At 40.5% G+C, this 17,094-nt stretch overlaps 1 protein-coding gene across 9 annotated transcripts in view; it reads right to left on the reverse strand.

Moving 5' to 3' along the window:
• The window catches only part of LOC105484242 (ELKS/RAB6-interacting/CAST family member 1), a 541,895-nt gene that overhangs the window by 490,235 nt on the left and 34,566 nt on the right, over positions 1 to 17,094 (reverse strand). For 8 of the 9 annotated variants that reach the window (XM_071070649.1, XM_071070651.1, XM_071070652.1 and 5 more), the window contains one exon: positions 8,418 to 9,238. In XM_071070649.1, the coding sequence (XP_070926750.1) occupies positions 8,418 to 9,086 (669 nt within the window). In that variant the 5' untranslated portion in view covers positions 9,087 to 9,238. Of the gene's footprint in view, positions 1 to 8,417; positions 9,239 to 17,094 lie in introns of those variants that run through there. The other variant, XM_071070655.1, reaches the window with a different exon arrangement.

Raw genomic sequence — 17,094 nt, forward strand, 5'->3', positions numbered from 1 at the left:
GCCTGCCCAACATGGCGAAACATCATCTCTACTAAAAATACAAAAAATTAGCCGGGGGTGGTGGTGTGCACCTGCAGTTCCTGCTACTCAGGAGGCTGAGGCAGGAGAATCCCTTGAACCTGGGAGGTGGAGGCTGCACTGAGCCAAGATCGCACCACTGCACTCCAGGCTGAGCAACAAGCGGAAAACTCCATCTCAAAAAAAAAAAATTTATTTAATGGCAAATAATAATGGCTTTTACCATATGGAAAATCAAGGTACGACCTAAAATTACATAAATGTTAATAGTCAAAAGTCTCCAAATAACGAGAAAAAAAACGACACAGAATTACATGAGGTTATCTTTCTGCATTTCTGAACTAGAAATTCTCTTGATTCCTAAGTAAATGAGAATCACAAAAATCAGACTCCAAAAAGAAAAGAAACACACAAGGCAAAAAACATTAAATTCACCTGCCACCCTATAATATTAAACAGTATTTTGTTCACACAAAATTTCAATGACAGTACTTTAAGTAATTAGTTTTAAAATAAGCTTCCAACTAAATTCAACATACAGAATTACTTCAAGGCATAATCAAAAAATAAGTATGATAATTTGGTTAAATATTGTTTAGAATAAAAAAATATAAATCATCCAGTCTTTTTTTTTTTTTTTTTTTTGAGAGGGGGACGGAGTCACGCCCTGTCGCCCAGGCTGGAGTGCCGTGGCGCGATCTCGGCTCACTGCAAGTTCTGCCTCCCGGGTTCATGCCATTCTCTTGCCTCAGCCTCCCAAGTAGCTGGGACTACAGGTGCCCACCACCATGCCCAGCTAATTTTTTTGTATTCTTAGTAGAAACGGGGTTTCACCGTGTTAGCCAGGATGGTCTCGATCTCCTGACCTCATGATCCGCCCGCCTTGGCCTCCCAAAGTGCTGGGATTATAGGCGTGAGCCGCCGTGCGCCCCATCCAAAGTCTTAGTAGCTCTGCAGTTCCACCAAGCTCACAGTTAGATTTTCATTCTTCGTCAAACATACGCTAAAAACCTTCCTTACTCCCAATTTTAAAAAAGAAAAAGAAAAAGCCTTCCCTTTTAAATACATACTATTCTAACTCTCCAACTAGCAGTATCTGAAAGTTCAGTAACAAAAGAAGGATGAGACAGAAAAATTGCTGAGTATTTATATTAGAAACATCTTCTAAAAGAACTCCATAATAAAGAACCACACATATCAAGCAGTTATAAGCAAATGTGTCTTTACATTTGATAGGATCCTAGAACAAGATCTCTATGGTCCAATCAGACCAAATATTTAGAATGGACCTAAATCCCCAGTCTCAAACTGAAATGGGGAAACTAATTACTGTAAATCCTATTAAACCAATCTTCCTAGATGCTTGACCTCTGAGGGCTATGGAGGGTATAATGAATGCAGAGTGTAATTAGGCCCCACTTCTGGCTGACTATAATCTATTAATTAGCATTCTCTGTCTCTGTATCTCATTGCAGTGTTTCCCTTTACTTTAAAATTGCACCCTTCGTTTTTTGGACCAAAGTTATACAATTTTAGGATTGTGTAGTAATTACAGTGGGTATAGGAAGAATACATCGCTGCCAGCACTGGTGTTTAATTAGGGCAAGGGGTGGAATCTGGATAAGGCGGTGTTCACCATTCTTCAGCACATATGGGTTTTTTGGCATGAAAATCCTGTGGACTGTTTCACTGGAACTGAACTGAAGGATTCAGAAGATTGAAATATTTTGCCTCTGAATGCAGACTGTACGTAGGATATTACATATTTTCCACACAGCTTCTGAAGTATAGGCATAAACAATTGCTTCAATTATTACAAAATGAACAAGTACGCCAATAACTTTTTTCATTAAAATTGACATTTCTGAGTCACTTCATAATAAAAACCATCTTAGTGAGGGGCACAGTTTCAGCATCACCAACAAGGTATAATGGTGACTAGCTAATTCAAGGTATAATGGTAATAAATCCAGTAACTTCAAATCTACTCTAAATTTGATACACACACACACACACACGTATAATCTTATACACACATATACTGTCAATCCATTCTTGAAAAGTAGAGCCTTCAAAATGAAATGTTTATTCATATGCAATTTTTCCACAATATTTATTAATTCTTTTAAATTTATTTATTTATTTTAAGAGACAAGGTCTCACCATGTTGCCCACGCTGGACTCAAACTCCTGGACTCAAGGGATTCTCCTGCCTCAGCCTCCTCAGTAGCTGAGACTACAGGCATATACCACCATACCCAGCGCACAATATTTCTTATAATAAAAAATTATGTCTCAGCCACTTTTCAATTAAACTGTGATTTTTTATTAACAATACATATGAAATTACATAATATTCAAATACGATATACTATAATTATCTAAATACTATGACAGTATATCTAAATACGATATACTATGATAATTATCTATGATAAATACTATGATAATTATCTTTGACAAAGAATGAAAATCTAACACAAAGAATCCCATATTTGGGCACTAGTATACACCAGTACATACTCCAAATTTACCAATCTCATTTTTACCAAGAAAAAAAAAAAAGAACCCAATACAACCCCTAAGAGTACAGACACAGTTTCCAAAACCCAGGTTATATTGATACTTAACCACAAAACTAAAGAAAGCAAACTCATTTTTTTCCTCCTGATATTTACAACTCAATACCAAACTATAAAAACAGAATTTAGGCGGGGCATGGTGACGCATGCCTGTATCCCAACACTTTGGGAGGCTTAGGAGGGCAGATCACCTGAGGTCAGGAGTTTGAGACCAGCCTGGCCAACATGGCAAAATCCGTCTCTACTAATATACAAAAAATTAGCTGGGCATGGTGGCACGTGCCTGTAACTCCAGCTACTTGAGAGGCTGAGGCAGGGGAATCGCTTGAACCCAGGAGGCAGAGGTTGCAGTGAACTGAGATCACGCCACTGCACTCCAGCCTGGTGACAGAGCAAGACTCTGTCTCAAAAAAAAAAATTAAAAAATTAGCCGAGCATGGTGGCACATGCCTGTAATCCACTTGGGAGGCTGAGGCAGAAGAATCGCTTGAACCCGGGAGGAAGAGGTTCCAGTAAGCCGAGATTGTGCCATTGCACTCCAGCCTGGGCAACACTGAGACTCCATCTCAAAAAAAAAAAAAAAAAAAAAGGCCCGGGTGCGGTGGCTCGTGCCTGTAATCCCAACACTTTGGGAGGCCAAGGCAGGTTGATTACGGGAGGTCGAGAGTTCGAGACTGGCCTGGTCAACGTGGTGAAACCCGTCTCTACTAAAAATACAAAAAATTGGCTGGGCGTGATGGCTCACACCTGTAATTCTAGCACTTTGGGAGGCCGAGGTGGGCAGATCACGAGGTCAGGAGATTGAGACCATCCTGACTAACACAGTGAAACTCCGTCTCTACTGAAAATACAAAAAATCAGCTGGGCGTGGTGGCAGGCGCCTGTAGTCCCAGTTACTCGGGATGGCTGAGACAGGAGAATGGCGTTAACCCGGGAGGCGGAGCTTGCAGTGAACCGAGATCACACCACTGCACTCCAGCCTGAGCAACAGAGCAAGACTCCATCTCAAAAACAAACAAACAAACAAACAACAAAAAAAAATTAGCCGGGCATGATGGCACACGCCTGTAATCCCAGCTACTCCAGAGGCTGAGACAGGAGAACCACTTGACCCCTGCAGACGGAGGTTGCAATAAGCCAAGATTGCGCCATGCACTCCAGCCTGGGTGACACAGCGAGACTCTGTCTCAAAACAACAACAATTTAAAAAACAACTGAGAATGTACTATTATTTTGTATTTAGGAATGATTTTTTCTTGGTGTTGTACTTCAACTGACAAATTCAACTAATTTACTTGGTAGTGCAATGCAAATTAAAAACTAAAGTCAGTATTTTACTGACAACTCAAAAATGTCAACTGAAGAAACTGTACTTCACTGTTCTGCTGTCATATATCATTTGAACATTTATCTGGTGCATCAATGATTCACAAGGTGAGGAGACATCAAAATCACCTGGAGCTCTTTTTAACTAAACATATCAGGCCGGGCGCGGTGGCTCAAGCCTGTAATCCCAGCACTTTGGGAGGCCGAGACGGGCGGATCACGAGGTCGGGAGATCGAGACCATCCTGGCTAATATGGTGAAACCCCGTCTCTACTAAAAAATACAAAAAAACTAGCCGGGCGAGGTGGCGGGCGCCTGTAGTCCCAGCTACTGGGGAGGCTGAGGCAGGAGAATGGCGTAAACCCGGGAGGCGGAGCTTGCAGTGAGCTGAGATCCGGCCACTGCACTCCAGCCTGGGCGGCAGAGCGAGACTCCGTCTCAAAAAAAAAAAAACATATCTACAATTTTAAACACCCTTTTCCCCTACACACGCCCCATCCACTGAGGGTCCCTGTTACAGTTAATGATCATTACGAACAGGAGTAGGTCACATCCCTGAGATGTAAAGTGGAAGAATAAAGGATGAGACACACTGAGCAAATGGTCCCTTGTTTCTTCCCCTTTCTTTTATGGTTGAGCTCAAAAGTGCCACAACAGAAGCATCACAAATTGACAAACAGGCAACAGACAAGTTTAAGAATTAGATTGACACCCGGCGCAGTGGCTTACGCCCTTAATCCCAGCACTTTGGGAGGCTAAGGCGGGCAGCTCATGAGTTCAGGAGTTTAAGACCATCTGGCCAACATGGTGAAACTCCATCTTTACTAAAATACAAAAATTAGCCAGGTGTGTTGGGGGGCACCTATAATCCCAGCTACTCAGGAGGCTGAGGCCGGAGAACCGCTTGAACCGGGACCCAGGAGGCAGAGGTTGCAGTGAGCCAAGATCGCATCACTGCACTCCAGCCTGGGCTACAGAGCGAGACGCCATCTCAAAAAAAAAAAAAAAAAAAAAGATAGAATTAGATTAGATTTACTAAATTCTAAAGATCCCAAGAGTGGTTTCTCATCAGAACCACCAGAGAAGCTTGTTCAAAACCTAAGTTCCCGGACCCCATCTCCAGGGATTGTACTTAGCTGGTATGAAGGAAGGCCTGGCAATCTCTGTTTTAACCAAATATGCCTGTTGATGTTGATGTTTCTGAGCCAGCATTTAAAACCCTGTTCTTAATTTTAGACTCCATCAGTGGGGTCTATTTGAGCTTTTTTCTTTCTTTACACATTCTTAAAGTCTTAATGACTCAAACTCAAAGAACTTCCTAAGGAATATTTTTTAAAGGACAATTTCTCTTCTTTAAAGAAGCTAAGTCTCTAAGAAAGAGATTTAAGTATATTAAAATATTCAAATGTTGAGTAGTGACAACTTTAATAACTGATTAAAAAGTAAAAGCAAAGTAGTTTGAAGTCATAACGTATCTGAGAAAGAATAAATCATAATTTCTAATTACTTAGATATCTGATTCAAATGAATTCAAGGTTTAGTTTTTAATTTGCATTGTAATACCAAGTACATTTGAAGAATTTTAGCCCTGTGATATTAACTAGAATAACAATAGAATAGTAGGAGGCATTAAAAATAATGATTTAGATACATATTAGAGGCCTTTAATATACAGTAGAAATGTTGTTAGCTAAAAAAAGGTCACAGCATAATACCAACAGTATTCCATTCAGGTAAATCTGTTATGTGTATATGAATACAGGCATTTCAGTAAAGAGAAATGTCAAAATGCTAACAGTGGAATAGCAAAGTTGTCAGTAGATGGGAGGATCTGGAATATATTTTGCTTTCATATCTATGCTTTTCTGTTTTATATTTATGAACAAAAAAAATGAGCTATTTTTATTGCTGAAAATGTGTCTGGAGCTTTAACATACAAAATGTAATGTAACTAGAGAGCTTCAAGTAGCCAAAACAGTAGATCTGAGTATCTGGACTGCATATTAGTAAGAATGGTAAGACAATCGACAGAAATCTTAGATTAGATTTACGGTCATATGTTGCTTAATGACAGAGATACGTTCTGAGAAAGGCGATTTCATCATTGTGCAAAGATCATCAAGTGGACTCATACAAACACATCTGGTCCAGCCTACCACACACCCAGGACATAGGATATAGCCTACTGCTTCTAGGCTACAAACCTGTACGGCATGTTACTGTACTGAAAACTGTCGGCAACTGCAACACAATGGTAAATATTTGTGTATCTAAACACATCTAAACATAGAAAAGATACAGTGAAAACACTGTATTATAATCTTTGTTTTGTTTTTAGAGACAGGGTCTCACTCTGTCACCCAGGCTGGAGTACAGTGGCCCAATCTCGACTCACTGTGGCCTCGACCTCCCAGGCTCAGGTGATCCTCCTGCCTGAGCTTCCCAAGTAGTACAGGCGCCCACCACCAAACCCAGCTAATTTTTTTCTATTTTTTGCAGAGACAGGGTTTCACCATTTTGCCCAGGCTGGTCTCGAACTCCTGGACTCAACCAATCCGCACCCCCTTAGCCTCACAAAGTGCTGGGAGTACAGGTGCGAGCTACCACACCTGGTAATACTATATTGTAACCTTATGGGACCATAGTCACACATTAGGTCCATCAGGGACCTAAACAGCTTTGTGTGGCAGACGACTCCTTCATCAGAGACACAGACAATTTCTGATTGCTTCTTTACTTCTTGGTATCATTTAAGAAGAATGCAGAAATTGATATCAATTGCTTTCTTTATAATTTTGAGTAACCTAATCCAAAAATAAAGTGTAATACCAACAATGAGGTAGTTAATTAAATATTCTCCTTTTAAGAGTATAAGACAGCTTTTTTAAGAAGGAAAAAAATTCAAGCTTGCAAGTTTAAGAAAACTTCTAAAAGTACACACAACTTGCACCATAGGGGGGAAAAAAGTAAAGAGAGAAAAATTCTAAAAGTCTTTTAAACAAAAAGTATGGGCCGGGCATGGTGGCTCACACCTATAATCCCAGCACTTCGGGAGGCCGAGGCAGGTGGATCACCTGAGGTCAAGAGTTTGAGATCAGCCTGGCCAACACAGTGAAACCCCGTCTCTAATAAAAATACAAAAATTAGCCGGGCATGGGAGCAGGCACCTGTAATCCCAGCTACTCAGGAGTCTGAGACAGGAGAATCACTCGAACCTGGGAGGTGGAGGTTGCGGTGAGCCAAGACTGCGTCACTGCATTCCAGCCTGGGAGACAGAGCAAGACTCTGTCTCAAAAAAAAACAAAAACAAAAAAGTATGTTTAACATTTTAACTGGTAGAGCCTGAATACGATTTGTTCACATCTTTGGAGTCATCAGCTTCCTCACTGAATGTGACATGGCTATCACCAAACACATCAACTGTAACCTGGAGGAGCACAGAAAAATAAGTGAGTATTTCCTGCAGCTAATGTGACGGCACTTAGCTCTCAAACTGCAAAGCCCCATGATAATAAAGCCCAATCATCTCACTTATTTTCTACAAGCAAACAATCACACCAGGTCGCCTTTCCTCTACCTTAAATGTAAAGAATTAAAGAACAAAAAGCTACAAAAGCATCCTGAAGTTAAACTTTCATGAATGGCAACAAAATGAATAGTTATTGTTCATACTTAATAAACACATCATCAACATTAACTCTTTTTTTTTTGAGACAGAGTCTCACAGTGTCACCCCAGACTGGAGTGCAGTGGCAGGATCTCAGCTCACTGCAACCTCCGCCTCCCAAGTTCAGGTGATTCTCCTGCCTCAGCCTCCTTAGAAGCTGGGATTACAGGTACACACCATCACACCTGGCTAATTTTTGTATTTTTAGTAGAGTCGGGGTTTCACCATGTTGCCAGGCTGGTCTCAAACTCCTGACCTCAATGATCTGCCCACCTCGGCCTCCCAAGTGCTGGAATTACAGGTGTGAGCCACCACACCCGGCCAATATTAACTCTTTAAAAGTAATTTCTGTTCTCAGCTGACAACACTGATTTATCTTGTGATAGTCATTTTGTTTTGTTTTTAAGAATGACTTTTTGACATCATGACAAATCTTAATGGTATACCTTACACTTAAGTTACCTAGTCTAAATACATTTGGTAAAAGATATTACAGTGTGTGGCAAAATTATAACCTCAGAAGAATTAAAAAAAAAAAAAAAATTCACATATGCTGAAAGGAAAGACACGAAGAGAAACAGAAACCAGAGAAAAGAACCAAGCAAGAATGGAAGCAAGCAGACATGGGCAACTAGAAAAAAACAGGGCACAGGACCAAATTTGGAAAGGGCTGAGAAATGGAGGACACAAAATAGTAAAATAAATAGGAAAAAGGAAGATACATACACTACGAAGGGAAAAATCTAGGAAAAGGGAAAAAAAAGGCTATTTCATTTACATACATGAATTCAGCCAATACAGTTAAACACACACGTAGAACTTACCTGGTTCTCCTCCTGTACAACTCTGTACTGTTCCTTCCAAATGGTGATTTTGGAAGCTTCGTCTTTTCTCAGGGCTCGTTCTTTCTTCAGCTCTGGGCTCCAGAAGGTCTTGATGCTATTCATTGAAGAACTCAATTTGCTCTCCTTTACTTCCACATCCTTCCGCAAGAGATCATTTTCCCTTAATACTTCCTTCAGCTGTGTCTGCAGATCCATGATTGTGTTATCTCTCGCCTGACGAAGGGAGTGAGGCACAGTGGATGCCATACTCACAGGAGGGAGGTGATGCTCTCCAAACGCTATGGTGTCACTGGCAACCCCACTGCTAGCTATGTTGGGGCTACTGCCCATAGCAGTCATCCGAACACCGTAAGGCAGACGTCCCCCAGAACGGCCAAGTGTCATGGTGCTTTTAGGTGTTTCTGAACCCACATTTTCATGGTCACTTAGATACATAGGGCCAGAAGTGGCATAGGCAGCATTTAAAGATTGTATATTTTCCATTGAAAGGGTTTTCCCACTGCCACCTCCAACACTGCTTCCCGAACTCCCTCCTGTACTATTGGTCCGACGATGACCCAAGCGAGGGGAACGTGGAAGCCTGGGTGAACGCCCAGGGCTCTGGTTGCTCGGTTCCACCTTCCCAACAGAGCGGGCACTTCCATACATGGTTGCAAGGTCAGAAAAGGTGTAAAGCAAAAAATCAACAACAACGAAAAATGGGAACTTTGTGAGGTGTCTCTATGGCTGTAAGTCGGTTTAAGGTTAATTAGAAGAAGGTCCCCAGCTGTCCAATCTTGAAGAAGTATCTTACATCATATCTGTAACGAAAAGATCACACATTAAATCCTCCAATAATAAATATTTCCCTTCTCAGAAACGTTCCATTACCCCCACTTAAAGAAGATCTAGCCCTTCTACCATGTATTTACTCAGGCATTCAGAATGTGATTACAGCATAATGTACTTCATAGTAAACAATATTTTAGAGATATTTTAGATGTCTCAAAACTGAATGCTGAAAACATACCATGCAACTGGAAAACAAACAAACAAAAAGTGCCAGGTGCAATGGCTCATGCCTATAATCCCAGCACTTTGGGAGGCCAAGGTAGGAAGATCGCTTGAGGCCAGGAGTTCAAGACCAACCTGGGATACATAGCAAGACCCTGTCTCTACAAAAAAGAAAAAGAAAAAAAAACAAGAAGTATAAAGACTGACAAGGAAAAGATTAAAATCAATGTCTGAATATATGATTTTCTAACTGAAAACCCAAGATAATCAACTGATAAGTTATTAGAATAACAGAACTCAACAAACTGGTCAGACTCAATATCAATATAATTTCAATATTTTCATGTATAAATCAACAGTAACAACTAGAAAATGCAGTTTTTAATTTAAAAGAAATTTTAAATCCTATTCACAATAGCAGCAAAACCATAAAAGCACTTTGATATAAATCAACAAAAATGTACAAGCATTTTGGGGCAAAAAACTAAAACCTTACTGAAAGACATAAAAGAACATCTAAACAAAAGAAAAGTTAACTGTGTTCATGGACGAGAAGACAAACACTGTTAAGATTCAGTTCTTCCCCGACTAGTTAGCACAATCCCAACGAAAAATCTCTACAGGATTTTGCTAACCAGCTGTAGATCCCTTGCTTTCACAGGTGTTGAAGGATTTTTCAAGTAACTCGACAAACTGACTCTAAAATTCAAATGGAGAGTAAAGATACAAGAGTAACCAAACAATTTAAAACAGATGAACAAAGAAGGAAAACAGCCCTCAACAGCAAGATAAATTACAAATCCGTAATTCTTTATTTGTACTGCAAAAATCAAAAAAGCTCTGAAAATAAGTTTTTCCTTTTAACTCATCTAGCAGCAAAACTGGACCTGACCCGAGCTTACTTACTGTTTATATGTATCCCACATAGTGTGACTTCATACATTTCATTAAGAAAACAATGTGCGTGATTACTGGATACTACATAATGCCCACCAAGTATTACTGGAAAAAATTCCTGACTACAAAATCACATCTGACCTGCAAGGTTTCTCATAAAGTATTGTAGCCTTGTAAAACTATAGTAATGAAAACTGTATAGTACTAGCCCAAAAACAGGGTCTAAATTATATACGGAAATTTAATATATGTTAAAAGTAATATTTCAAAACACTGAGTGATATAGTTTGGCTGTGTCCCCACCCAAATCTCACCTTGAATTGTAATAATCTTCCTGTGTCAAGGGTGGGGCGAGGTGTACTTAACTGAATCATGGGAGCGGTTTCCCCCTACTGTTCTTGCGGTAGTAAGTCTCATGGGATCTGATAGTTTTATAAATGGGAGTTCCCCTGTACAAGTTCTCTTGCCTGTCGCCATGTAAGACATAATTTTGCTCCTCATTCGCCTTCTGCCATGATTGTGAGGTCTCCCCAGCCATATGGAACTGAGAGTCCATTAAACCTCTTTCCTGGCAGGGTGCGGTGGCTCACATCTGTAATCTCAGCACTTTGGGAGGCCAAGGAGGGTATATCACCTGACGTCAGGAGTTCGAGACCAACCCGATCAACATGGCGAAACCCCATCTCACTAAAAGCACAAAAATTAACCAAGCATGGTGGCAGGTGCCTGAAATTCCAGCTACTCAGGAGGCTGAGGCATGAGAAGCTTGAACCCAGGTGGCGGACACTGCAGTGAGCCAAGATCGTGCCACTGCACTCCAGCCTGGGTGACAAGAGCGAGACTCCGTCTAAATTTAAAAAAAAAAAAAATTTTTCCTTTTAAAATTACCTAGTCTTGGGTATGTCTGTATTAGCAGCATGAGAACAGACTAATACAGTGAGGAAATGAAAAATCACTCAATAAATGAGGCTTAAATACTTGTTGCTCTTCGAGAACAATTAAGTATACTCGTCTTCACATAGTACACCAAAATAAATTCCATATACGTTAAAGATATAAATTTTTTAAACCATTAAAAGTACTAGAAGAAAATTTTGAAGAATATCCTTGTGAACTTGAGTTAGGAAAAGGCTTCTTTTTTGTTTTGTTTTGTTTTTTTTTTGAGACGGAGTCTCGCTCTGTCTCCCGGGCTGGAGTGCAGTGGCCGGATCTCAGCTCACTGCAAGCTCCGCCTCCCGGGTTCACACCATTCTCCTGCCTCAGCCTCCCGAGTAGCTGGGACTACAGGCGCCGCCACCTCGCCCGGCTAGTTTTTTTGTATTTTTTTTTTTAGTAGAGACGGGGTTTCACCATGTTCGCCAGGATGGTCTCGATCTCCTGACCTCGTGATCCACCCGTCTCGGCCTCCCAAAGTGCTCGGATTACAGGCTTGAGCCACCACGCCCGGCCGGAAAAGGCTTCTTAAATAAAAAACCAGAAGCAAAAACCATAAAGAAAAACAACCAATACACTTAATTATGTCAAAATGACAAAGCATTATACCCAAAAATGCTGTAAATAAAATTAAAAGATAAACCAAAAGCTAGGTAAAAAATACAGACAACATAGTATAATGATCTGTAAACAGAGTATGTAAAGAATTCCTACATGGGAAATGCCAATTTTGAAACAGCAATAATTACAGGGAAGGCAACTTGTGTTGTAAAGGGGAAAAATGTTTGTGAAGGCTTTAACTCAACTTATAAAGCTTTATACTCAAACGACCATAAAGCACCTGAAATTTTTTTCCAAAAAAGAAAACATGTTCATACTCTACAAGTATAATTAAAACAAATTTTAAAACCACAGGCAGTTGTCCCTTGGTATCTGCTGGGGACTGGCTCCAGCAGAACATATCCAGATATCCACGACCCTCCCAGACAGCAAAAATCCTAAGCTGCTCAAGTCCCTGATTCAAACTGACACAGTAATTGCCTAAAACCTATGGACATCCTCCAGTACACTTTGAATCATCTCTAAATTCCTTATAATACTTCGTACAATGTAGATGCTATGTAAATCGTGGTTATACTTAACTGTGTTTATTTTTATTATTTTTCCATGTTGTATTATTTTTCCCAAGTTTTTTTTTCCTCCCTATTTTTTTTTTCAAGGTGATTTTAAAATTCCTTCCCAAATATTTTTGGTCCACAGTTGCTTTGTTCTGTGGATGCAGAACCCACTATACTATAGCTATCAACTTTATACACTTCTTTCAAAGACAATACAGATCTAAACTAGCTCTCTCTGATTTCTTGGCATCATTTCAAAGAATTGGCTTAGGTCAAGTAACAACAGGCTTCAGCATATTAAACAATATTTTCCAAAAATCCATTGTTATGCAAATCGATTCTTATAAGTGTTTCTTCATTGAAAATAGTACCCAAGTAAATCATATTGTCAAAAATAAGATTGTAAAGACAGTATCTATTCTGGTCAAATTGAAACAGGTTAAAAATCCTCAAAAATGTGAACACACAGGCGGTCTCATCTCCGTATTACTGAACCAGTGAACAAAGCCCAGCGCTAACAACAAACAAGACAAGAAATACACAGAACCTGACCCTTTAAGGAAAGACTCCAATCTCCCTCCATCTCAGAAATTGCTACGGCACACTGAGTTCAGAAATGGCAATATTTTGTTAGTAATGTTACGAAACTGCTTTCCAGGACTAAGCTAGCTCATGAAGTAAAAATTCCTTTTCATGAGTAATCTGGACTGTAAAATGGGTGACAGGTAGTAATCTACAAATCACTACTGCAGATGAATTCTATTTCAAGATCGAAGAGGGATACAAAGTTTTTTCTTTTTTTAAGTAATTTGAATATTACATAAAATAAGGGAGCCATTAATTATCTGGAATCCTTTCAATGATAACAAAAGCTAACATTTAGTGAGTGTGTGTTTCATATGCCAGGCACTGTACTATGAGTTTTATAAAATTTAATATTTATATTAAATACCCAATATTCATGTATAATTTAGTATTTTGTGTGAATAAGATGGGTCCTGTCATTATTTCCATTTGACAGATAAAGAAAGTTGAGGCTTAGACGGCTTAAGTGGCTTATCTAAAGACACACAGCTATTAAATGGTAGGGTCCAGATTTGAATTAAGGCAGCCTAATTCCAGGTCCCTGCAGGCTGTTAACTATCATGCTTAACCACCATCATCTGCTGATGTTAACGTCTCAAGTGTCCGCAGGATATTAAAGGTTCTCACAATTTTAAGGTAGCGTATCCTACTAATTTACCACTCTAAACTTTAGGTTACGTCTTAGATCTTCCCAGGTGTAAAACTTAAACAATCACTTATATCTTTCTATTAAGTAGGAGAAAGTCTTTTTTAAAAGATGGTAGGCAGAACAAAATAAGTCAAACAATAAAATAATTCAGAAACGCAAGAGTTTCAGGAATCACACCACGAGAATTTTAAACTGCCACAGTCACCAAAAAAAAAAAAAAAAAAAAAAAAAAAATCCAACTCCGCCGCTGTGCGGAACTATTTCCACGTAGTGGAGGGACTAAATCACACGAAAGAGGCTAAGATCCGGAACTATTTCCACGTAGTGGAGGGACTAAATCACATGAAAGAGGCTAAGATCCAGTAACAAAAATCCACATTGTTTTCAACACCAGCAGGTGCACTCTAATACTCCAGTCACTTTCAAATCCAAAATGGTATTTCCAAGTGGAGTCTGTTATTTTCAGAACTATATTCATTTAGAGGACAAGGGAAGGAATTCACCAGTCATATCTGAGGGAAGCCCTCATATAGCTTTTTAATCTCATGAGCTTCAGGGAAGACGGTGTTTTTTAAAAATTCTTTTTAAAAATATGGAATAAAGCCACAAAATAATAATTCTTGCACTTTAAACAATCTGACCAAAAATATGACCAAAAAAGTCACACAGTATGACTCAATTTATGTAAAATTCTAGATTTATTATGACAAAGTTACTAAGTACACGACTAGGGACTGGGTAGAGGGAGGCACGGATCATAAAGGAGCAGGAGAAACTTTTGGGGGTGACTGAAATGTTCTCTATTGTGTTCGGGATGATGGTTTCACAGGCATATATCTATGTTAAAACTGATCAGGCGGCCGGGCGCGGTGGCTCAAGCCTGTAATCCCAGCACTTTGGGAGGCCGAGACGGGCGGATCACGAGGTCAGGAGATCGAGACCATGCTGGCTAACACCGTGAAACCCCGTCTCTACTAAAAATACAAAAAACTAGCCGGGCGAGGTGGCGGCGCCTGTAGTCCCAGCTACTCGGGAGGCTGAGGCAGGAGAATGGCGTAAACCCGGGAGGCGGAGCTTGCAGTGAGCTGAGATCCGGCCACTGCACTCCAGCCTGGGCGGCAGAGCGAGACTCCGTCTCAAAACAAAAAAAAAAAAAACTGATCAAACTGTATACTTTAAATATGTGCAATGACTGTATATAAAATATACCACAAAAGTTTGGGGAAAAATGCACATATTTTAAACTCTTTCTCTAAATTAAGTCAAGAGAAACACCATTAGTGATTGATTTATATACCTAGAGTCCCAGATGCTGCTAGAGAAAATCATGCAGCTGTTCAGTTTGATTTCCTACCTCAGCTGGGCCCATGTTTCTCTCCCAGAGCCCCACAAGTCTCTTAGTTAGCTTCCTATGCAATATTTGTTATGGTGGGTTATTTCAAATCTCGGCCTTCGGCCTCTCACTTTCAGCAAATGACTTCGTCATTTTAATGAATTGTGTCCCCTAATCCAAAATTCCTAAATTGAAGTCTTAACCCCCATACCTCAGGATGTGGCCATATTTTAGATAGGGTCCTTAAAGAATCAAGGCTCAGGGAGGGTACTGGGGTGGGCTCTAATCCAATATAACTAGTATCCCTATAAAAACAGATTAGGACACAGGCAAGCACAGAGGAAAGACCATGTGAAGACACCAGAAAACGGCCATGTACAACCCAGAGAGATCGGCCTCCAGAAGAAACCAACCAGGCCGACACCTTTGTCTCAGAATTCTAGCTTCCAGAATTATGAGAAAATAAATTCTTGTGCCAGGCACGATGGCTCATGCCTGCAATCCCAACACTTTGGGAGGCCACAATGGGTGGATCACCTGAGGTCAGAAGTTCAAGACCAGCCTGGCCAGCATGGTGAAACCCTGTCTCTACTAAAAATGCAAAAATTAGCTGGGCATGGTGGCACATGCCGGTAGTTCTAGCTACTCCGGAGGCTGAGGCAGGAGAATCACTTGGACCCGGGAGGCGGAGGTTGCAGTGAACAGAGATGGCGCCACTGCACTCCAACCTGGGCGACAGAGCGAGACTGTCTTGGAACAAAAAAAAAAAGAAATTGTTGTTAAGCCACATCATCAGTGGTCTTGTGTGTGGGGGTGGAGGAGTGGGAGATGTTTTGTGTTTTTGTTTGCTGAGACAGGGTCTCCTCTGTCACCCAGGCTGGAGTGCAGTGGTAGGATCACAGCTCCCCATGGCCTCAACCTCCCAGGCTCAAACACTTCTCCCACCTCAGCCACCCGAGTAGCTGAGACTACAAGCTGAGACTACAGGCAAGCACCAGCACACCCAGCTAATTTTTGTATTTTTGGTAGAGGTGGGGTTTCACCATGTTGCCCAGGCTGGTCTCAAACTCCTAGGCCCGAGGGATTCACCTGCCTCAGCCTCCCAAAGTACTGGGATTACAGGCGTGAGCCACTGCGCCCAGCTGATGACAGCCCTTTCTTATGACAGCCCTACCGAATTTATGTATCTCACCTCCTACATTAGAGAGAAACAGAGAAATCAAACAAGAACTATCTCAACTTCCTCTCACCACATGTTCATTTACAGCAACAACCATCCTTAACTTCCTCTATTCTGCTGGAAGTGGGCTACAGATAATCCTTCCACAGGGTACTTTAGTCCCTATTCCCTCTGGCTTCTCCAGAGAAACCTTAGTTAATGATCGCTTTTCCTCTCTAATGCCTTTTTAACTTCGTCTATAAATATACCCTGTTTCTTAAGCACTCCCAATTTTTTGACACTCTCCTCTCGTTTTTATATCATATGCTCTTTTCTTCTAACCCTCCTCCTCCTTTGTTTGTTCCTCCCTTAAATGTTTCTGATCTTTATCCCTATGTTATTCTCACACTACAATATCATCCTTAAGAAATCCTTTCTCGCTGCCTCCACCAGCTTAAAATAACATATGTACAACAAAGACTCCAAATTTACTACTTCTCCAGTACTTTTTTACTTCTCCTTTGAGAATCAGAACTATGTATTCCACTTCTGGACATCTTCACTTATACTCCTCACATGCACCTCAAACACACCTGCCCCCAAACTGAATTCCACACCAAGGTCTCCCCGCTCCATAACCAAATCTGCTGCTGCAGGGAAAAAAAATAAAATAAAAAAAAGAACAGGGCAGTGGACAACATCTATTCAAATGAATAACATCAGCTGCTCAAGCCAGAGCCTGAGTGTCCTTCCGAAATTTTCATATGCCATATATATACATATTATCAAAAAAATACAATTCCTGTTTCTTTGATTTCCAGATACCTCTTAAACTGACCCTCTTCCTCCATTCCCACAATTAGTACCTTGGTTTACGCCATCCTCTCCTACCTGAATTAAAACAACTTTCTAACCTGACTGCCTGCCTCTAGCCTCGGAGTCCTGTATTAGTCCATCCTCAAGCTCCATGTAGAACTGCCCACAAGACT

The sequence above is a fragment of the Macaca nemestrina genome, chromosome 10 (genome assembly GCF_043159975.1).
Source record: "Macaca nemestrina isolate mMacNem1 chromosome 10, mMacNem.hap1, whole genome shotgun sequence".
Classification (NCBI taxonomy): Eukaryota; Metazoa; Chordata; class Mammalia; order Primates; family Cercopithecidae; genus Macaca; species Macaca nemestrina.